This window comes from Pelobates fuscus, chromosome 13 (genome assembly GCF_036172605.1).
Source record: "Pelobates fuscus isolate aPelFus1 chromosome 13, aPelFus1.pri, whole genome shotgun sequence".
Classification (NCBI taxonomy): Eukaryota; Metazoa; Chordata; class Amphibia; order Anura; family Pelobatidae; genus Pelobates; species Pelobates fuscus.
The window spans coordinates 77785357-77801284 of NC_086329.1; the positions used below are offsets into that span (position 1 = coordinate 77785357).

Sequence of the window (15928 nt, forward strand, 5' to 3'; positions counted from 1 at the left end):
AAATAAAAAATAATTAAAAGCTGTCTAACACTTATCTTATTGTATTTTATTTTATTTTCTGGCTCCTGGATACCTGCACCTTAGGGTGGTCTATATTTTTTTACAAGCTCATTAAGGCCTTGATTTAATAATTTTGAAAGTTTTTTCAAGTGATTTAAATAATTTGGATAAACCTTTAAAAAAAAAAATTCAAAATATATAAATATATAAAACATTTTTAAAATATTAACTTTTTTTTTTTTTTTTTTAATATTAAATAATTTGAAAGGTTTATCCAGAAATATTAAATTGAGGCTTAAGTGCTGAGCTAAGGGTCCCCAAACAACTGAAATTAGAAGTAACATTCTTGACATAAACAAGGTTATTATTATTATAAGTGTGAAGTGTTTGGAAATTCAAAGTGACTTAAGAGGGAATTTCAAATCTGAAGCCACAATAGCCAATTTGAAAAATTATCCAAGTCAGCTAGGCTTTCAGTTTGAGTATTGTGGCCGAAGATTTTAAATACTCTTTAAATTCCCAACAATTCAAACGTCTAAAAAACAAAACAAAAAAAAAACAACCTTCAAATTCATTTAATTTCTACATTTCATAAAAGCTCCATGCATACAACATTAGTAATGAAGCTGGCTTCACATACCGTACATTGTGAAACACACAAACCCGATGCTTTTCTCAGATATAACAGTTCGTACCTGTCATGACCTGTACTTTAGTACTCACAAAAAGTTGTATTCCAAAGAAATATGATAACGCATCACTAACAGGCAACATGGCACCTGGTTGAGCTCTAGTCTCATGGGGCCCCCAACAAGTACAAAAAAAAACGAATTAATTGGGCTGCACATCCGGTATAGAGCCCATATACGCTATTTTATCTACATATTGGGAATAGCCACATAATCCATATGATATTTTGGCAGAATGCATCAATCATGTATACAGCTGTTCAAAAGGCAATACAATTGTGATTGTTTGCAATCATTCATCATGCAAGGATAGTACGAAGCAGTCATGTTTGATATATATAAACACATTTGTAGTATTTATCATTTCCACACGATGGGCCATCAGTAAATAATGGGCTCTCCAGTGAAAGGGAGACATTTAAGCCACAATTTAATAAGCTTTCCAAATAATTCAGTACTGTTAAAAAAACTGTCCAAATAATTAATCTACAAAAAATCCCATAGAGGGTAATTGTGACTTCTGTGGTTAAATCATTTGGAACATTTTTCTGACACTATTAAATCCTATGGAAAGCTTATTAACTTGAAACCGTAGATGGAAAAAGTATGATGACTTTTGGGATACAGATTTGTGAGGAAGGTCCCCGTACCTTTAGTTTGGTTAGGGTGTGCATGTCAGCAATAAAGTCCAAAATGTCCCCAATGTATTGCCGTGTACATTCCATCGCTGCCGTGCCGCACTAGATCATCAAAGAGAAACATACTGTTATTTTGTTTACAATTCTGGCAAAACGTGCCATATTTCAAACTATTTTTTCGACATGTACAAAGGAAAAAAGCTCTTCTTGTAAAGATATAAGACACTATTGTAACATCCTAACTGTGTTAGCTGTGAAGGTTATGCACAAAAAAACAGATAGATAGTAAATGGCCATACTTTTTATTGTATACAGGAGGCAAAACTCTACCAACCAACAATATGGAGCTCCTAGAAAAGATAGGCATTAGGATAAAAGAAGGACAGAGGGATTTGGGTTCAAAATAGGGACTGTCCCTCCTAAATTGGGACAGTTGGGAGGTATGTGCAGTTTCGAGGAGCTGTGGGTTTGACCAATAGATAGGTGCCGTGGATTTGTGCCCTAGTATAAAGGGAATAGTCAGATATGGTTAAACGGAGCAGACATCTCAATCGTTATCTCTGCTCTTAGAAACTCTGGATTTATCTTTTTATTGTGAAAGGTTGTGTCAAAATCATAAATGTTAAGTGGAAATGGCACCAACTTGTCTCCTCTGAGCACAGGAAATCATTTTTTCCTGTCTGTTTAGAAGATTTAATAAGTCTCGTGCCCAATACAAGATGGGACAAGCAGCTTAATAAGAGATCATCCTCTTCATAAAATACCGCCCTTTTAACTAGAGACCATAGATGGATTAAAACATGGCTTGACGTGGTCTCCTATTTTATGGATTTTTTTTTTTTTTTTGGTTGTGTGACCTATGAATATTATGCAAACATATTCCTGACGTCTAATGGCCTTTGCTCCAAACTCAGGAGGAAACTAATTTGCACAATAATCCATACGATGCATTAAAGGGGAAATGTCACTTCCCAGGATTTTTAATATTCTCTTTACGTTTTATTATGTTCAACAAATTTTATTTATGAGGAGTGGAAAATAAAATGAAATGTATAAATACACAACTCTTTATCCTACAGGTGAGAGTGTAATCAGCTCTGTTCTTTGTACCTGTCTGCTAGTATAGAGAAAGGCTATATGAAACCCTGTTTTTATTTCTCCTTTTCATTTGCAATATTTGCCCTTGCTTGTAATCTAAATTTAAAGGAAAACAGAGCATCTCACGGAAAGAAAAGGTTAACAAAAGTTTCAATGTTTTATTCAATTATGTAAATTCTGGAAAAGTGACCAGTCCCCTTTACATAACGATATAGCTGAGTTATAGAATCTAACCATGTAATTGAAGGTAACTGCACATCTCCCACGTGTTCCCTACAGGAAGCGATAGACGATGCACATAAAATAATACTGTCATTGATTTAACAACAGAGAAAAATCCCAGTCCCCCTCTAATGAGAGATTATAGCTACCAAGCAGTCTGGCACTCACATGGTGGTGTCGTCCCGAGGCCAGCATTCAAGCGTCTATCCTGTTTTATGATAATGTAATTCTTCACTTAGCTAAACTGCACCCCACTGTCTTAGAAAATGCTATGCCTGTCAGTTCCACTGACAGTATAACAGGCAATGAAATAAGGTCACTGCCAGTGCTGTCACAAATGCCCAGGCCATTCCACCCTGTCGCCAACAGTAAAGAAATGGTTTCCTGACTCGTCAGCATAACAATATACTGCATTGTTAGAACTGTCACTATTACGCTTATATGTTCTGGGTAAACTCGATCTGTATCATAATGGTCTATTGAATTGTACTGGTACACAGGGATATTTCCCCGGTGGCAATCAACGTGATGAGTGGCAAATTAAATACCCATCTAAATAAATGAAGGACTAAGTTTACTAACAGTAAAAGTGATTGGTCAATACGGATGTTTCTATTTGCTGTTGGCCAACACGAGAAATTTCAGTTTTTTAATTATTAAACTGTTAGTAATCTTAACAGCTGCTGTTAAGGTACAGATCAGCATTGATGCCCAGTAAGGATCTATTTGTTCCCACAGAGACTGAGCAGGGGCAGTCATCTATAGCGCCACCTGCTGTTCCATATTGGTAATTTCAATTCACTTTGAGGAGTGATCTCATCAACCAAACACTTTTCATGTGCTTAGAGAAACACTATAGTCACCAAAGGTTTAGCTTAATGAATTAGTTTTGGTGTATAGATCATGTCCCTGCATTCTCATTGCTCAATTATCTGCCATTTAGGAGTTAAATCACGTTGTTTACGCAGCCCTAGCCACACCGCCCAGCATGTTATGTGCTCAGCTTTCATAAACACAACCTGTAAAGTTTAATGCTTACATTATTGCACAGTCTGTTTAATCTAGAATTTCTTAACACCTGCTCTGTTAATAACTTGCTAGAATTTGTAGGAGCCTGTTGTTTGTGATTTAAGTTCAATTTACAGAGCAGGATATAAAAAATTCTAAAGTGAGTTAACATATGATTACAAATTAAACCATTTTTTTTCATGCAGGTTGTGTGTCACATGAGGAGAGATGTGGCTGGGGCTACATAAACAGAAACAAAAGTGATGTAACTCCTAAATGGCAGAGAATTGAGCAGTGAGACATCAAGGGCATACTCTATATGCCAAAACTGCTTCATTAAGCTAAGGTTGTTTTGGTGACTATAGTGTCCCTTTAATATAACATTTGTCTCATAATTGTTTCAAAGATATCTGGGCAGTTCCTGTCTTTTTACTAATCTTGTTGCAAAGTTAACTCAGCTCCTGGATCCAGTAAGATTTACTATTAAGCATTTCAATATTTCACCATTTGAAATGCAAGATTCCAAAATAGCTTGTAATGTGAACAAACATTGGACTTAATATAGTTAAAGGACCACTAACATCACCCAGACCACTTCATCTCAATGAAGTGGTCTGGGTGCAGCAGCCCTGTCATTTTAGCCCTGCAATGTAAAACTGCAAAGTTTGAACAGCAGGTTTAAGCGCACCTTTAATGACTGTATTCCAGACAGCCGCTAGAAGCATTTCCTCAACAACGCAAACTTGGCCTTGTGACCAATCGCAGATTATAGCAAAACGGTGAATTCAATGCTTTCGTCTGAGAAGGATTTGGATGTGTGTGGCTGCACATGTGTATCAGTTTCTAATGCTCCTCTATTGAAAGTGATGTCTCCTGCATCGTGACGTTGGAGGCAGAGCGGCCAGCGGCAGTCTCGGGGTTGGAAAAAAGGTAAGTATAACCCTTTAAATGTGTTTTTATTGCAGTTGGTGGGCCCTCTGAACTAATTGGAGACAAGGGCACTATGGCGTTAGGTTTACAGGTTTGTATTCTTAATACTATAGTGTTCCTTTAATTCAGACATTTAGCATTATCCTCACGGAGAAAGCATGGAGGAGCCAACGAAGAACTAAGCCGATAGATCACTGCTTACCCCCGGTAGAGAAGCAATCATTTGCTTGTGAATTATCGTTGATTCTGCAAGTTTCGTCCCAACATCTGTACAAATAAACTGAAAGAGAAAGACATTTTAATGTCACATAAAAATCCACACAAAATAGCTCCTTTATCTGAAATATACATATTTTTTCTAGACATTAAAACAATGGCATCTGTCTGCTGTTACTGAACTAAACAGACCATCTTCTGGGTGATCAATATAGACACGGTGTATAAATTCTCAGTATCCAATGACATGTTCTTTTTATTATGAACATATAATAGCAGATCATGGGCTGGATTTTTCGAATGTATCTGTGGTAACTGAATAGCACTTTTCCTGTAGTCTTGTCATAGAAATCAATGTTTGCAGCATAAGCAACAGCTAGCTACTGGCTATCTATGGTTTAACCCCTTAAGGACTGAGCCAAATGTACACGTTGTGAACAGAACAAAACCTGGCATTTGCGCTATATGTCTGTCCAACCATAATTCACCTCTTTCATATTAAATGCACCCCCCCTTAGTATATATCAGTTTATTCCGGGGGAAACAGGGCTTTCATTTAACATCAAATATTTAGGTATTGAACATAATTTAATATGAAAAAAATGGGAGAAAATAAGAAATGTTGTTAGTTTTTTTTAGTTCTACATGACATTTTAACTGTCAATGTCATAATACTGTTTGCTTTTACTGCAATAAAATACACATATTTGTATTCAGCAAAGTCTCACGTGTAAAACAGTACCCCCTATGTACAGGTTTTATGGTGTTTTGGGAAGTTACAGTGTCAAATATAGTGTGTTACATTTGAAATTGAAATTCGCCAGATTGGTTACGTTGCCTTTGAGACTGTATAGAAGCCCAGGAATTAAATTTACACCCATAATGGCATACCATTTGCAATAGTAGACAACCCAAGGTATTGCAAATGGGGTATGTCCAGTCTTTTTAGTAGCCATTTGGTCACAAACACTGGCCAAAGTTAGCGTTAGTATTTGTTTGTGTGGGAAAAATGCAAAAAACGCCAATTTTGGCCAGTGTTTGTAACTAAGTGGCTACTAAAAAAGACTGGACATACCCCATTTGCAATACCATGGGTTGTCTACTATTGCAAATGGTATGCCATCATAGGGGTAATTTTTTATTCTTGGGCTACCATAGGGTCACAAAGGCAACGTAAGCAATCTGGTGAATTTTAATGTGAACAAAATGAAGCACAAGCCTTATATTTGACGCTGTAACTTTTGAAAACACCATAAAACCTGTACATGAGGGGTACTGTTGTACTCGGGAGACTTCGCTGAACACAAATATTTGTGTTTCAAAACAGTAAAAAGTATCACAGCAATAATATCGTCCGTGTAAGTGCTGTTTGTGCGTGAAAAATGCAAAAAAGTCACTTTTACTGGCGATATCATCGTTGTAATATATTTTACTGTTTTGAAACACTAATATTTGTGTTCAGCGGAGTCTCCCGAGTAAAACAGTACCCCCCATGTACAGGTTTTATGGTGTCTTGGAAAGTTATAGGGTTAAATATAGTGCTAGCAAATTAAATTCCCTATACTTTCGGCATGGGTTGTCAGGCAGGATCCACTAATTGTAATTAATTAGGATACCTATTTATGTAAAAATATTACATAAATATATGTGTAGAATTAATATATGTATATATATATATATATATATATATATATATATATATTTTTTTTTTTTTTAATATTTTTATTTATATAGGTATATTTATAGTGATATATACGTATGTATTTATGTATATAGATATATATATTATTTCGTTCTACGTGTATTTTGATATAAATATATATTGATATCACAATACAGTTAGAACGAAATAACATCTATATATTTTTTAATTATTTATTTTTAATTTTATTTTTTATTTTTTACGTATTTACATATATTTTTTAATATTATATACAAATATATAAATAACAATAATTATATATATATATATTTAATCAGTATCAGTCTACGTGTAATTTGATATGAATATATATATATATAATTACTTATATATTAATAGTAAAATACACCTAGACAGTGTATGTGTGTGTATGTATATGTGTATATATATATATACTTAGATCATATATATATAATATATATATATGATCTAAGTATATATATATATTTTTTTACACTTATTTAATTTATTTTTATTTTATTTCCAGCCAACAGGGGGACTACCTGTCATTACAGGCAGTCCCCCTGCTGGCAATGCCTGAGCCAGCTAACCCGGCCATGTGATTGTGAGGTCCTCGCAAGGACCTCTCTCTCACGTGGCGGGGGGGGCTCCCAGGAGGAAGGACGTGCCGCGGGAGGCTCCCTGGAATTCCCCCTCACCGCGATCGCTGGCGTAGGATCGCCGGCGACCGGGTAAGTAAGAAAAAAACGGAGGGCGTACAATTATGTCCGGTGGCGTTTAGAGCCGCTAAAAATAGGGCGTAACTGTACGCCCTCCGGTCTTAAGGGGTAAATTAAGGAGATCAACTGAACTCATCAAAGACGGTTGACACACATTTTTCTGTATTATCGAAACACATCTCACTGTGGACACTGGTAGATCGAAAAATACAAAAATTTACAAAGTTTCCCACACCGAAAAGCTGATTTTCATTTTCCCTTAAAACACAAACTGTGTGATCAGAGAAGGCTAGAAGGTTAAAGGGAAACTATAGTGCCAGAAAAACAAAGTAGGTTTCCTAAGGGGTTTTAAGGTGATGCTGGGTGTCCCCATGCATAGCGTGAGGATGTCTATCGTCAGTAAGGTGACCAAAAGTCCCCTAACGACCCAGAAGTCCCTCTAGTAGAGGTGGAGTTAACCGACAAAGGTAACTACTTTGGTTTCTTAAAAACTGCAATAATTACCTTTGCAGGGTTAAGGGACTTGGGAATATGCACCCACACCACTTCAATGAGCTGAAGTGGTCTAAGTGTCTATACTGTCCCTTTAAGAAAATTACAGAATATTATTTGCTAATATTTTGTTTGAGATAAGAGAAGATTATAGTCGACACTGTGCAATTTTAGCTAGAATAAAATAAAACTAAAGCATTTACAAGTATATTGTTTGACTTTCTATTTACTTATAGGGTATTTGCAGATTGTTTTGATGCTTTTGATGTACGGAGGATAGATTTAAAAAACGTATATAAGGTAAATTTGCTTAAATTAAATGCCACTAAACTTTTATATCAAAATGAATTGCAGCAGAAAATATTAGCCATAATTTTAACTCCGTAGTTACGTGTGGGTATAATTTTTTTTTTTTTTTTTTTTTAGTAAAAAAGCTTTTATTGAGCATAATAGAAAGTAATACGTAACATTACATATTTTTGAAAAAAAGGGGACACGCAGGTCCCGTGTAACTGGTTACATCTTAAAATCAAACATGCGTCATAAATTTGCGATTTTCTAGAGTGGAAAAGAAGCGTTATCAGCCTTTTACTTGTTGGTGGGTTCGTCTAGTTAGCAGTCGTCTTGTGCACGTTCCAGCATCGGGCGGTTAAGGTAAGCATTAGTTGGTGTTTCGTGTGTCGTCGGGTGTATTATGGGAGTCGTAGCTAATGTGGTAGACTATAGGTGTTTTGTAGTATGAGGTCAATATGGCGGGAGGACGGGTTGGTATGGGTGGTGGGAAGGAGAAGGGAAGGGGGGGGAAATCGGCCTCGGACCATCCCCCAGGTGATTGCTCGTTTAGACCCCACGTGTGGGTATAATTCACCATCAAACTAAGAGCCTATCGATTGCAATATTTTCATTGTTATGCTAAAAATTACTTATATAGTCAAGTCAGGGATTGCTTAATTTAATTTGGAAACAAAACCTTCATTTCTTTTTCCCCTTTCCAGTCCCATAAGGGTGGCAAGCAATGTGTGTCTCACCCTTCCGGCACTGTCATGGTTAAGAAAAATCTTCAATTCAGTTAAAAGGCTGTGTGAGCACTGAAGAGATTACTTGATTACACGGGACATTTGCTTCCAAATTCAATTAATTCCCGTCTTCTCTGTCATTACATATACAAGTGTTTCACCTGAACCAGCAGTAAGAGATTGGTGTCGGGTAAAGGAGACTTCAATTTCAAGGCTTGCAAAAGATCCAAGATAACGCTGCGGGTTAGGTAGTATTTATCCCTTTCCTGCAAAATAACAACAATTTGATAATCCATCAATCTGAGATAGTATAATAGACAGATGTTTGATGTACTGTTAACAGAACACACTCAACCTTTGTCTGGACTTCGTTCTTTTTTTGTTACATGTCATACATATAATTTACTTTAAATTACATTCTCTGTGTGTGACTTTACCATATTGCACTTCAAAGACAAAAATACCCTTATGAAATATGCATATTTAATAAAATATTTAATCTCTGACTGCCGAAAGAAAGGCCTAAAGCGAAGGTGTTAAAGTAATCATATACCGTAGTTGCTTTAATCAGGAATCCTTATAAATAGATCCATATTCCAGGGCCTTTTATTTTAAACAATTAAACCCTGATACAGGAATTTTTCATAAGACTTAATTTAATTAGAAAACATGTCGTGTATATTTAAGGACCTTGATATTATGAAAACAATTCAGACAGACTACGTTTTTAAAACCTGTAAATACAATGCAGAGTTCACCACATGAAGAAAAGTAAATGTTAAAGGTTCCTCATTTGCAAGAATTAACTATAAACCCACTAAGTCATCTTTTCTTTTTTTCCCATTCTTCCATCGTTGTAGCTTACAGGCTAGCAAATGTATGGATCAACAGTTTATATGGCCATGTGCCCATCCCACGATGCATTGCAAGCAATACGCCGAGTTATGGTTTGAGATCAATAACAGGGAGAGTTTGCATTCAAAGTGATGGCTGGCACAGCACCAGTTGGAAGATTGCCAGGGTAACCAAGCAGTTTAAATTGCATCAATAATTAAAAAAAGAGCATCATATACAAAAAATATATAATTAATGAAAAAATAAACAGACCGAGAATAAAGACAAATTAGAATCTGGGCCAACATATATGTATAAAGTAAATGCTACATAGAATGTTTATGATACTGTGTGTATGTGTATTTGTATATTTTGTACATTATTGGTTTTGCCCCCATTATTCATGAGCTGAACTTAAAGATCTAAGACTTTTTCTATGTACACAAAAGGCCTATTTCTCTCAAATATTGTTCACATATCTGTGTAAAGCTGTGTTAGTGAGCACTTCTCCTTTGGCGAAATAATCCATCCACCTCACAGGTGTGGCATATCAAGATGCTGATTAGACAGCATGATTATTGCACAGGTGTGCCCTAGGCTGGCCACAATAAAAGGCCACTCTAAAATGTGCAGTTTTACTGTATTGGGAGGGTCCGGGGGGGAGAGGGGTCCGAAAACCAGTCAGTATCTGGTGTGACCACCATTTGCCTCACGCAGTGCAACACATCTCCTTCGCATAAAGTTGATCAGGTTGTTGATTGTGGTCTGTAGAATGTTGGTCCACTCCTCTTCAATGGCTGTATGAAGTTGCTGGATATTGGCAGTACCTGAAACACGCTGTCGTATACGCCGATCCAGAGTGTCCCAACATGCTCAATAGGTGACATGTCAGGTGAGTATGCTGGCCATGCAAGAACTGGGATGTTTTCAGCTTCCAGGAATTGTGTACGGATCCCTGCATCATGGGGCCGTGCATTATAATCCTGCCTCCTATAAAAACTCTCATGTGCCAGGCCTATTATTCTGTTATTTTCTATCTACTGGAAGAAGCCTTGCAAGGCGAAACGCGTTGTAGATTTTTAATTATTTTATTTGTCTTCAATAAAGGGATTTTTCCAATATTCCCTTTTTATTGCCTGGCATACTGATTTACCATCCCAAAGAGTATAAAAGAATCCTGAGGTGGGGATAATACTACAGACGCTTTGTACATCGAGCAGTCAGTCTGCTCAAAAATATGTGAGTACATTTCTTATTCTGTATATCACTCTTTGGTTTTAAAGCTACAGTGAGCACTATATTGTTGCCATTCTTATCTTCTCGGTCTGGATCCCTATTATTGCAAGAATATTTGAAGAATTTATCTACTACATATATTCCAGAAGTTGGGATCATTCCACTTCACGCCATACAAACCGGAGCTGGATATAGCTCTGGTAAATGTGAGTAGAATAGATTTTACATACTGTTTTACACCACATTTTGACCGTATTGTAACACTGGAGTTTCTCTCTTTATGTTTTTAATGCACTATTGGAATTACAAGCACTCTTCCATCAAGGATTTCTGATTGTACCAAAGTTCGGCTGTTTCCTTTCAATACTTTTTACCTATTGGACTCTTATAGATTGGATTTTATATTACTGTATTTGGACCACACAATTTTTATTGGTATATTTCATAGATATTTTTTATATTTTATTATTTTATACTTGCTATATTTTAGTAAATTTTTTAAGGCGCAACCTTCTTTTCTTTCGTGTAACATGAGGTGATGGTCGTGGATGAATGGCACAACAATGGGCCTCAGGATCTCGTCACGGTATCTCTGTGCATTCAAAATGCCATCAATAAAATGCCCCTTTATTCGTTATCCATAACATACACCTCCCATACCATAACCCTACCACTCGATCCACAACATTGACATCAGCAAACCGCTCACCCACACGCTGTCTGCCATCTGCCCTGTACAATGAAAACCGGGATTCATCCGTGAAGAGAACACCTCTCCAAAGTGCCAGACGTCATCGAATGTGAGCATTTGCCCACTCAATTCGGGTCCAACGACGAACTGCAGTCAGGTCGAGACCCCGATGAGGATGACGCGCATGCAGATGAGCTTCCCTTAGACAGTTTCTGCAAAAATTATTTGGTTATGCAAACCGATTGTTGCAGCAGTTGTCCGGGTGGCTGGTCTCAGATGATCTTGGAGGTGAAGATGCTGGATGTGGTGGTCCTGTCCTAGGCTGGTGTGGTTACACGTGGTCTGCGATTGTGAGGCCGTTTGGATGTACTGCCAAAGTCTCTGAAATGCCTTTAGAGACGGCTTATTACCATAAGCCGTCTCTAAAGGCATTTCAGAGACTTTGGCAGTACATCCAAACGGCAACAGCTATGGTGGACGTTACTGCGGTCAGCATGCCAATTGCACGCTCCCTCAAAACTTGCGACATCTGTGGCATTGTGCGATAAAACTGCACATTTTAGAGTGGCCTTTTATTGTGGCCATCCTAAAGCACACCTGTACAATAATCCTGCTGTCTAATCAGCATCTTGATATGACACACCTGGGAGGTGGATGGATTATCTCGGCAAAGGAGAAGTGCTCACTAACAGATTTATGAACAATATTTGAGAGAAATAGGAAATTTGTGTACATGGAAAAAGTCTTCGATCTTTGAGTTCAACTCATGAAACATGGGGGCAAAAACAAAAGGGTTGCATTTATAATTTTGTTCAGTGTAGTTACATGAATTTGAGGTACAGTTGTTAATGAATGCCCCCCCCCCCATATTCCCCTCTTTCCCTGCTTCCCGTATAGTATGTATAGTCAGGAAGGATTGTGTTGGAGATCACCTCTACCTGCTAAACACCCAATTAAGGTTTAGAGCTTTGTATGTAAAGTCATATACCACTATTTATTTCACATGCAGTACCTACTCCATAACAAGTAAGCCAGTTTCACTGATTATTTACTGGTTTGCAATGCCCATACATCACAAATAAAACACAGACATTTTCTACCCCTATACAAAAAGTATGTAATGGAATAAATAAAAAATGTATTGGAGATACCATGAATTCATATTAAAACCATAACCGCCATCACAGGTTTGAAAGATGTAAGCAGATAAATTGACCAGGATTAATGTGTTCTGAGAGCAGGTGCACATGCAGGGTTAGTATAAACAGCTCCTATGTAAATTGTTCATGAACAGGAATGTACAAAAGGAAAAGAGGTCATCCACTGAGACTTTAAGAACCAGTCTCTGTAGAGCATGGGTGCCCAACATGTAGAACTACAACTCCTATGATGCTTTGCATGCTTTAAAAATGTCTTTAGAATGACAAAACATCATGGAAGGTGTTTTAAAACATCTGGGGATTTACCTATTGGGCACCCCTGATGTAGAGCATCCCTGGAACTCCTTGAGAAAGAAAACAGCCAGAACTACTTCTTGCAAGCTTATCTCCTTATCGTATTATTTTGTTTAACAGAGATCGTGTCTATGAGAGGTATGAAACGGCAGTTAAAATGTGGGAAACTCCTTTGAGAAATAAGTAAACACACACAATCTTGAGAAGAAAAAAAAATCTTATCTCGTGCCTAATATGACCTGTTTTCATTAAGTGCAATAAAAAACAAAGAGATTAAAATGCACTGTCAGAAAACACAAGATTTATCAGTCTCCAGACATTCATTACTGCATGAAGAATGAATGAAGGAAGGACATGTCAGGGAAGCACACAGACACGCCATCCATCTTTCTCTGTTATGGGAGATAAACAACGAACCCTACATTATTTACCTCCTCTAAATCTGTCATTTAACATTGACAAATTGCCCTGAATAATTCTGCGCTTCTATATATTGGAGATATACTGTGGTACGCCCGTCTAACTAAAAAGGGTATTAATGATACAACTACAAAAGTGGAGAGCAGTGGGGAGCAAAGTAGGAATAAAGCGGGAAGAATATAATAACTAATTCCCAATTTCCCAAGATTATAAAACTTGGCTTTTAATCTGGAACTAAATAAAATAAAATAACGCTTAGTATGGTAACCCACCAAACTAAATATAGAAAAGAACGGCAGCTATAAGTAACAGTGTAGATAGTGAAAAGTGTGCTAACCACGTTCTGCTATTAACACACTTTTCACTATCTACAGTCTCAGTGTTATATTGTCCTCACACTGTTACTTATAGCTGCCGTTCTTTTCTATATTTAGTTTGGTGGGTTACCATACTAAGCGTTATTTTATTTTATTTAGTTCCAGATTAAAAGCCAAGTTTTATAATCTTGGGAAATTGGGAATTAGTTATTATATTCTTCCCGCTTTGCTTCCCTCCGGAGAGAGGGAAACTCACTCTATTAGGATAATTCATTTATTCCTACTTTGCTCCCTACTGCTCTCCACTTGTGTATTTTTGGTGAAGAAATTTATTTAATATCCCCCTTTTCCCTTGTTTTTCCTGATCATGGCCCACCATCTTGGATTTCACAGAACTTCAGTTGTTCTTCAAATTGGATACATTGTTACTCACAGACTCTTCATTCACCATTTCCAAAACAATCAAAGTTTTGTTTTATCTAAAATGTTTTATTTTAAATAATGTGATTTAATGTTACACTAACTACTTGATGGACAATTAAAACCCACAAAAGCGTCAGGATGCAACTCACAGAACAACATGTGGGATACCATGCTGACTTTTTTACGTTTGTCAGACACTACATGCATCGTTTGTGCCCTGTTCATATTTTTTATGAATGAGAAGCAGCCATAAGTTCAGTGCCTGAGATTTTTGCAGTGTCGTACAGAATTATATTGAGCTTTTATACTGTATATTGTGTATACTATTTACAACATAAATACTAGAACCATTGTAGACATAAAGACATGCTCATTCATTAAAAAAATAAAATAAACAAAAATACAATTAAATAAAAGAAATGATAAGCAGGTTAGTAGAAATGACAAAGTATCTGCTGAATATGTGTACAAAGCTAGAAACCCATGTTGTATTTAAACTAGGGAACTGTGGAGTAATTAAACCTACTTAAGCATATTGACGCATTGAAGAATAACTATAGCCCATTTACACTAGTGGTCCTCTAGGATGCTTCAGCAGACACCCAATTTAGGTGTGTAGGTCTGGTCCAGTAGCATACACAAGCATGCTGCCATTTGAAATTAAATTCTATGGGGGACGGCCAAAGATGATAACCCCAAATACTGTAGAACTGCAACAAAATGTCAAGTTTTAGCTCTACAAGAAAAATCATCATAAACTGTGTACCAACACTAGGAAGCAAATCATTTCCATGAGAACATTTAAGGCTATTTCTCTAAAGACACCTTAGTTAAATCTCCCACATTGTCTTGTGCAGTGATCCTGACTTCATACCCTCTGGCTGGAGACATAAATAAAAGCCATTTCATCTCCTCCTGCCTGGCCTCTGAGGATCCGCAATCAATAGTATTGACCGACTGTGGCATTAACATAACTTCCAATTAGTACGAACACTTTCCCTTGCTGACACACCTCAGATTACAAATTGATTTCCCGTTTTTGTTTTTTTTCCTAACCTCAGTTCTTGTCCTTGCAGATGAAGACTTTTTTTTTCTTTTTCCTTGTGTTTCACATTTATTTAATTTTTTGGAAGTAAAAGCACATCCTCTTTACATTTGCAGCAACTGGATTTTTTTCAGCAGCTACGAAAAACACATTTAGGCCTCGAGTAATTAAGCTTTCTAAATGATTGATTTATTTTTTAAAAATCCCTATACATTTTAATGTTGACTTCTGTAGATAAACCATTCGGAAGGTTTTTCGAACATTATCAAATCACCTGGAACGCTTATTAAATTAGTTGTGGAGAATGGGCAAGGGATTTGTATTTTGAAATTGACGCTTTTAGGTCAATACAGCCAAAATGAAAAAGTCCCCAAACTCCACCATGTTTCCAGATTAACTATTTTGCCCTTCCTTTGTCAATTCTTCACTCTTTACAAATAAGGTCCATATTTAATAATATTAAATAGGGTTTTCTAATGATTTAATGTTTTTGGATGAATGTTAAATATCCCCCCTCCCCCTTCTCCCCCCGAATGTTTTTTTTTTATTCAAACCATTAATTCATTTTAAAAGTTTATCCAAAAATATTAAATCATTTAAAAAGCTTGTCCAAAAATATTAAAATCGGGCCTCTGTAAATAAACCTCAAAGGGGTGTTCATCACTGAATTGTCATTATTAAATAAAGTAATTAAATCCGGTTGCTCTTGGTGCCCAAATCGGTGTCCCCGGGAACTTTACGAAGGTGTAGACCATGCTCAAGGATCAACTCCCCTTTGACTTCTGGCCCAGGTATGTGGCATTAGGTTGAGTGTGGC

General features: G+C 36.7%; 1 protein-coding gene across 7 annotated transcripts in view; it reads right to left on the bottom strand.

Annotated features, from left to right (window-relative positions):
- UNC79 (unc-79 homolog, NALCN channel complex subunit) overlaps nucleotides 1-15928 on the bottom strand; it is a 184100-nt gene that overhangs the window by 17337 nt on the left and 150835 nt on the right. For all 7 annotated transcript variants that reach the window (XM_063439045.1, XM_063439043.1, XM_063439042.1 and 4 more), the window contains 3 exons: nucleotides 8853-8957; nucleotides 4788-4865; nucleotides 1340-1429 (listed from right to left, as the gene is read on the bottom strand). In XM_063439045.1, coding sequence (XP_063295115.1) covers nucleotides 1340-1429; nucleotides 4788-4865; nucleotides 8853-8957 — 273 coding nt within the window. The remainder of the gene's footprint in view (nucleotides 1-1339; nucleotides 1430-4787; nucleotides 4866-8852; nucleotides 8958-15928) is intronic.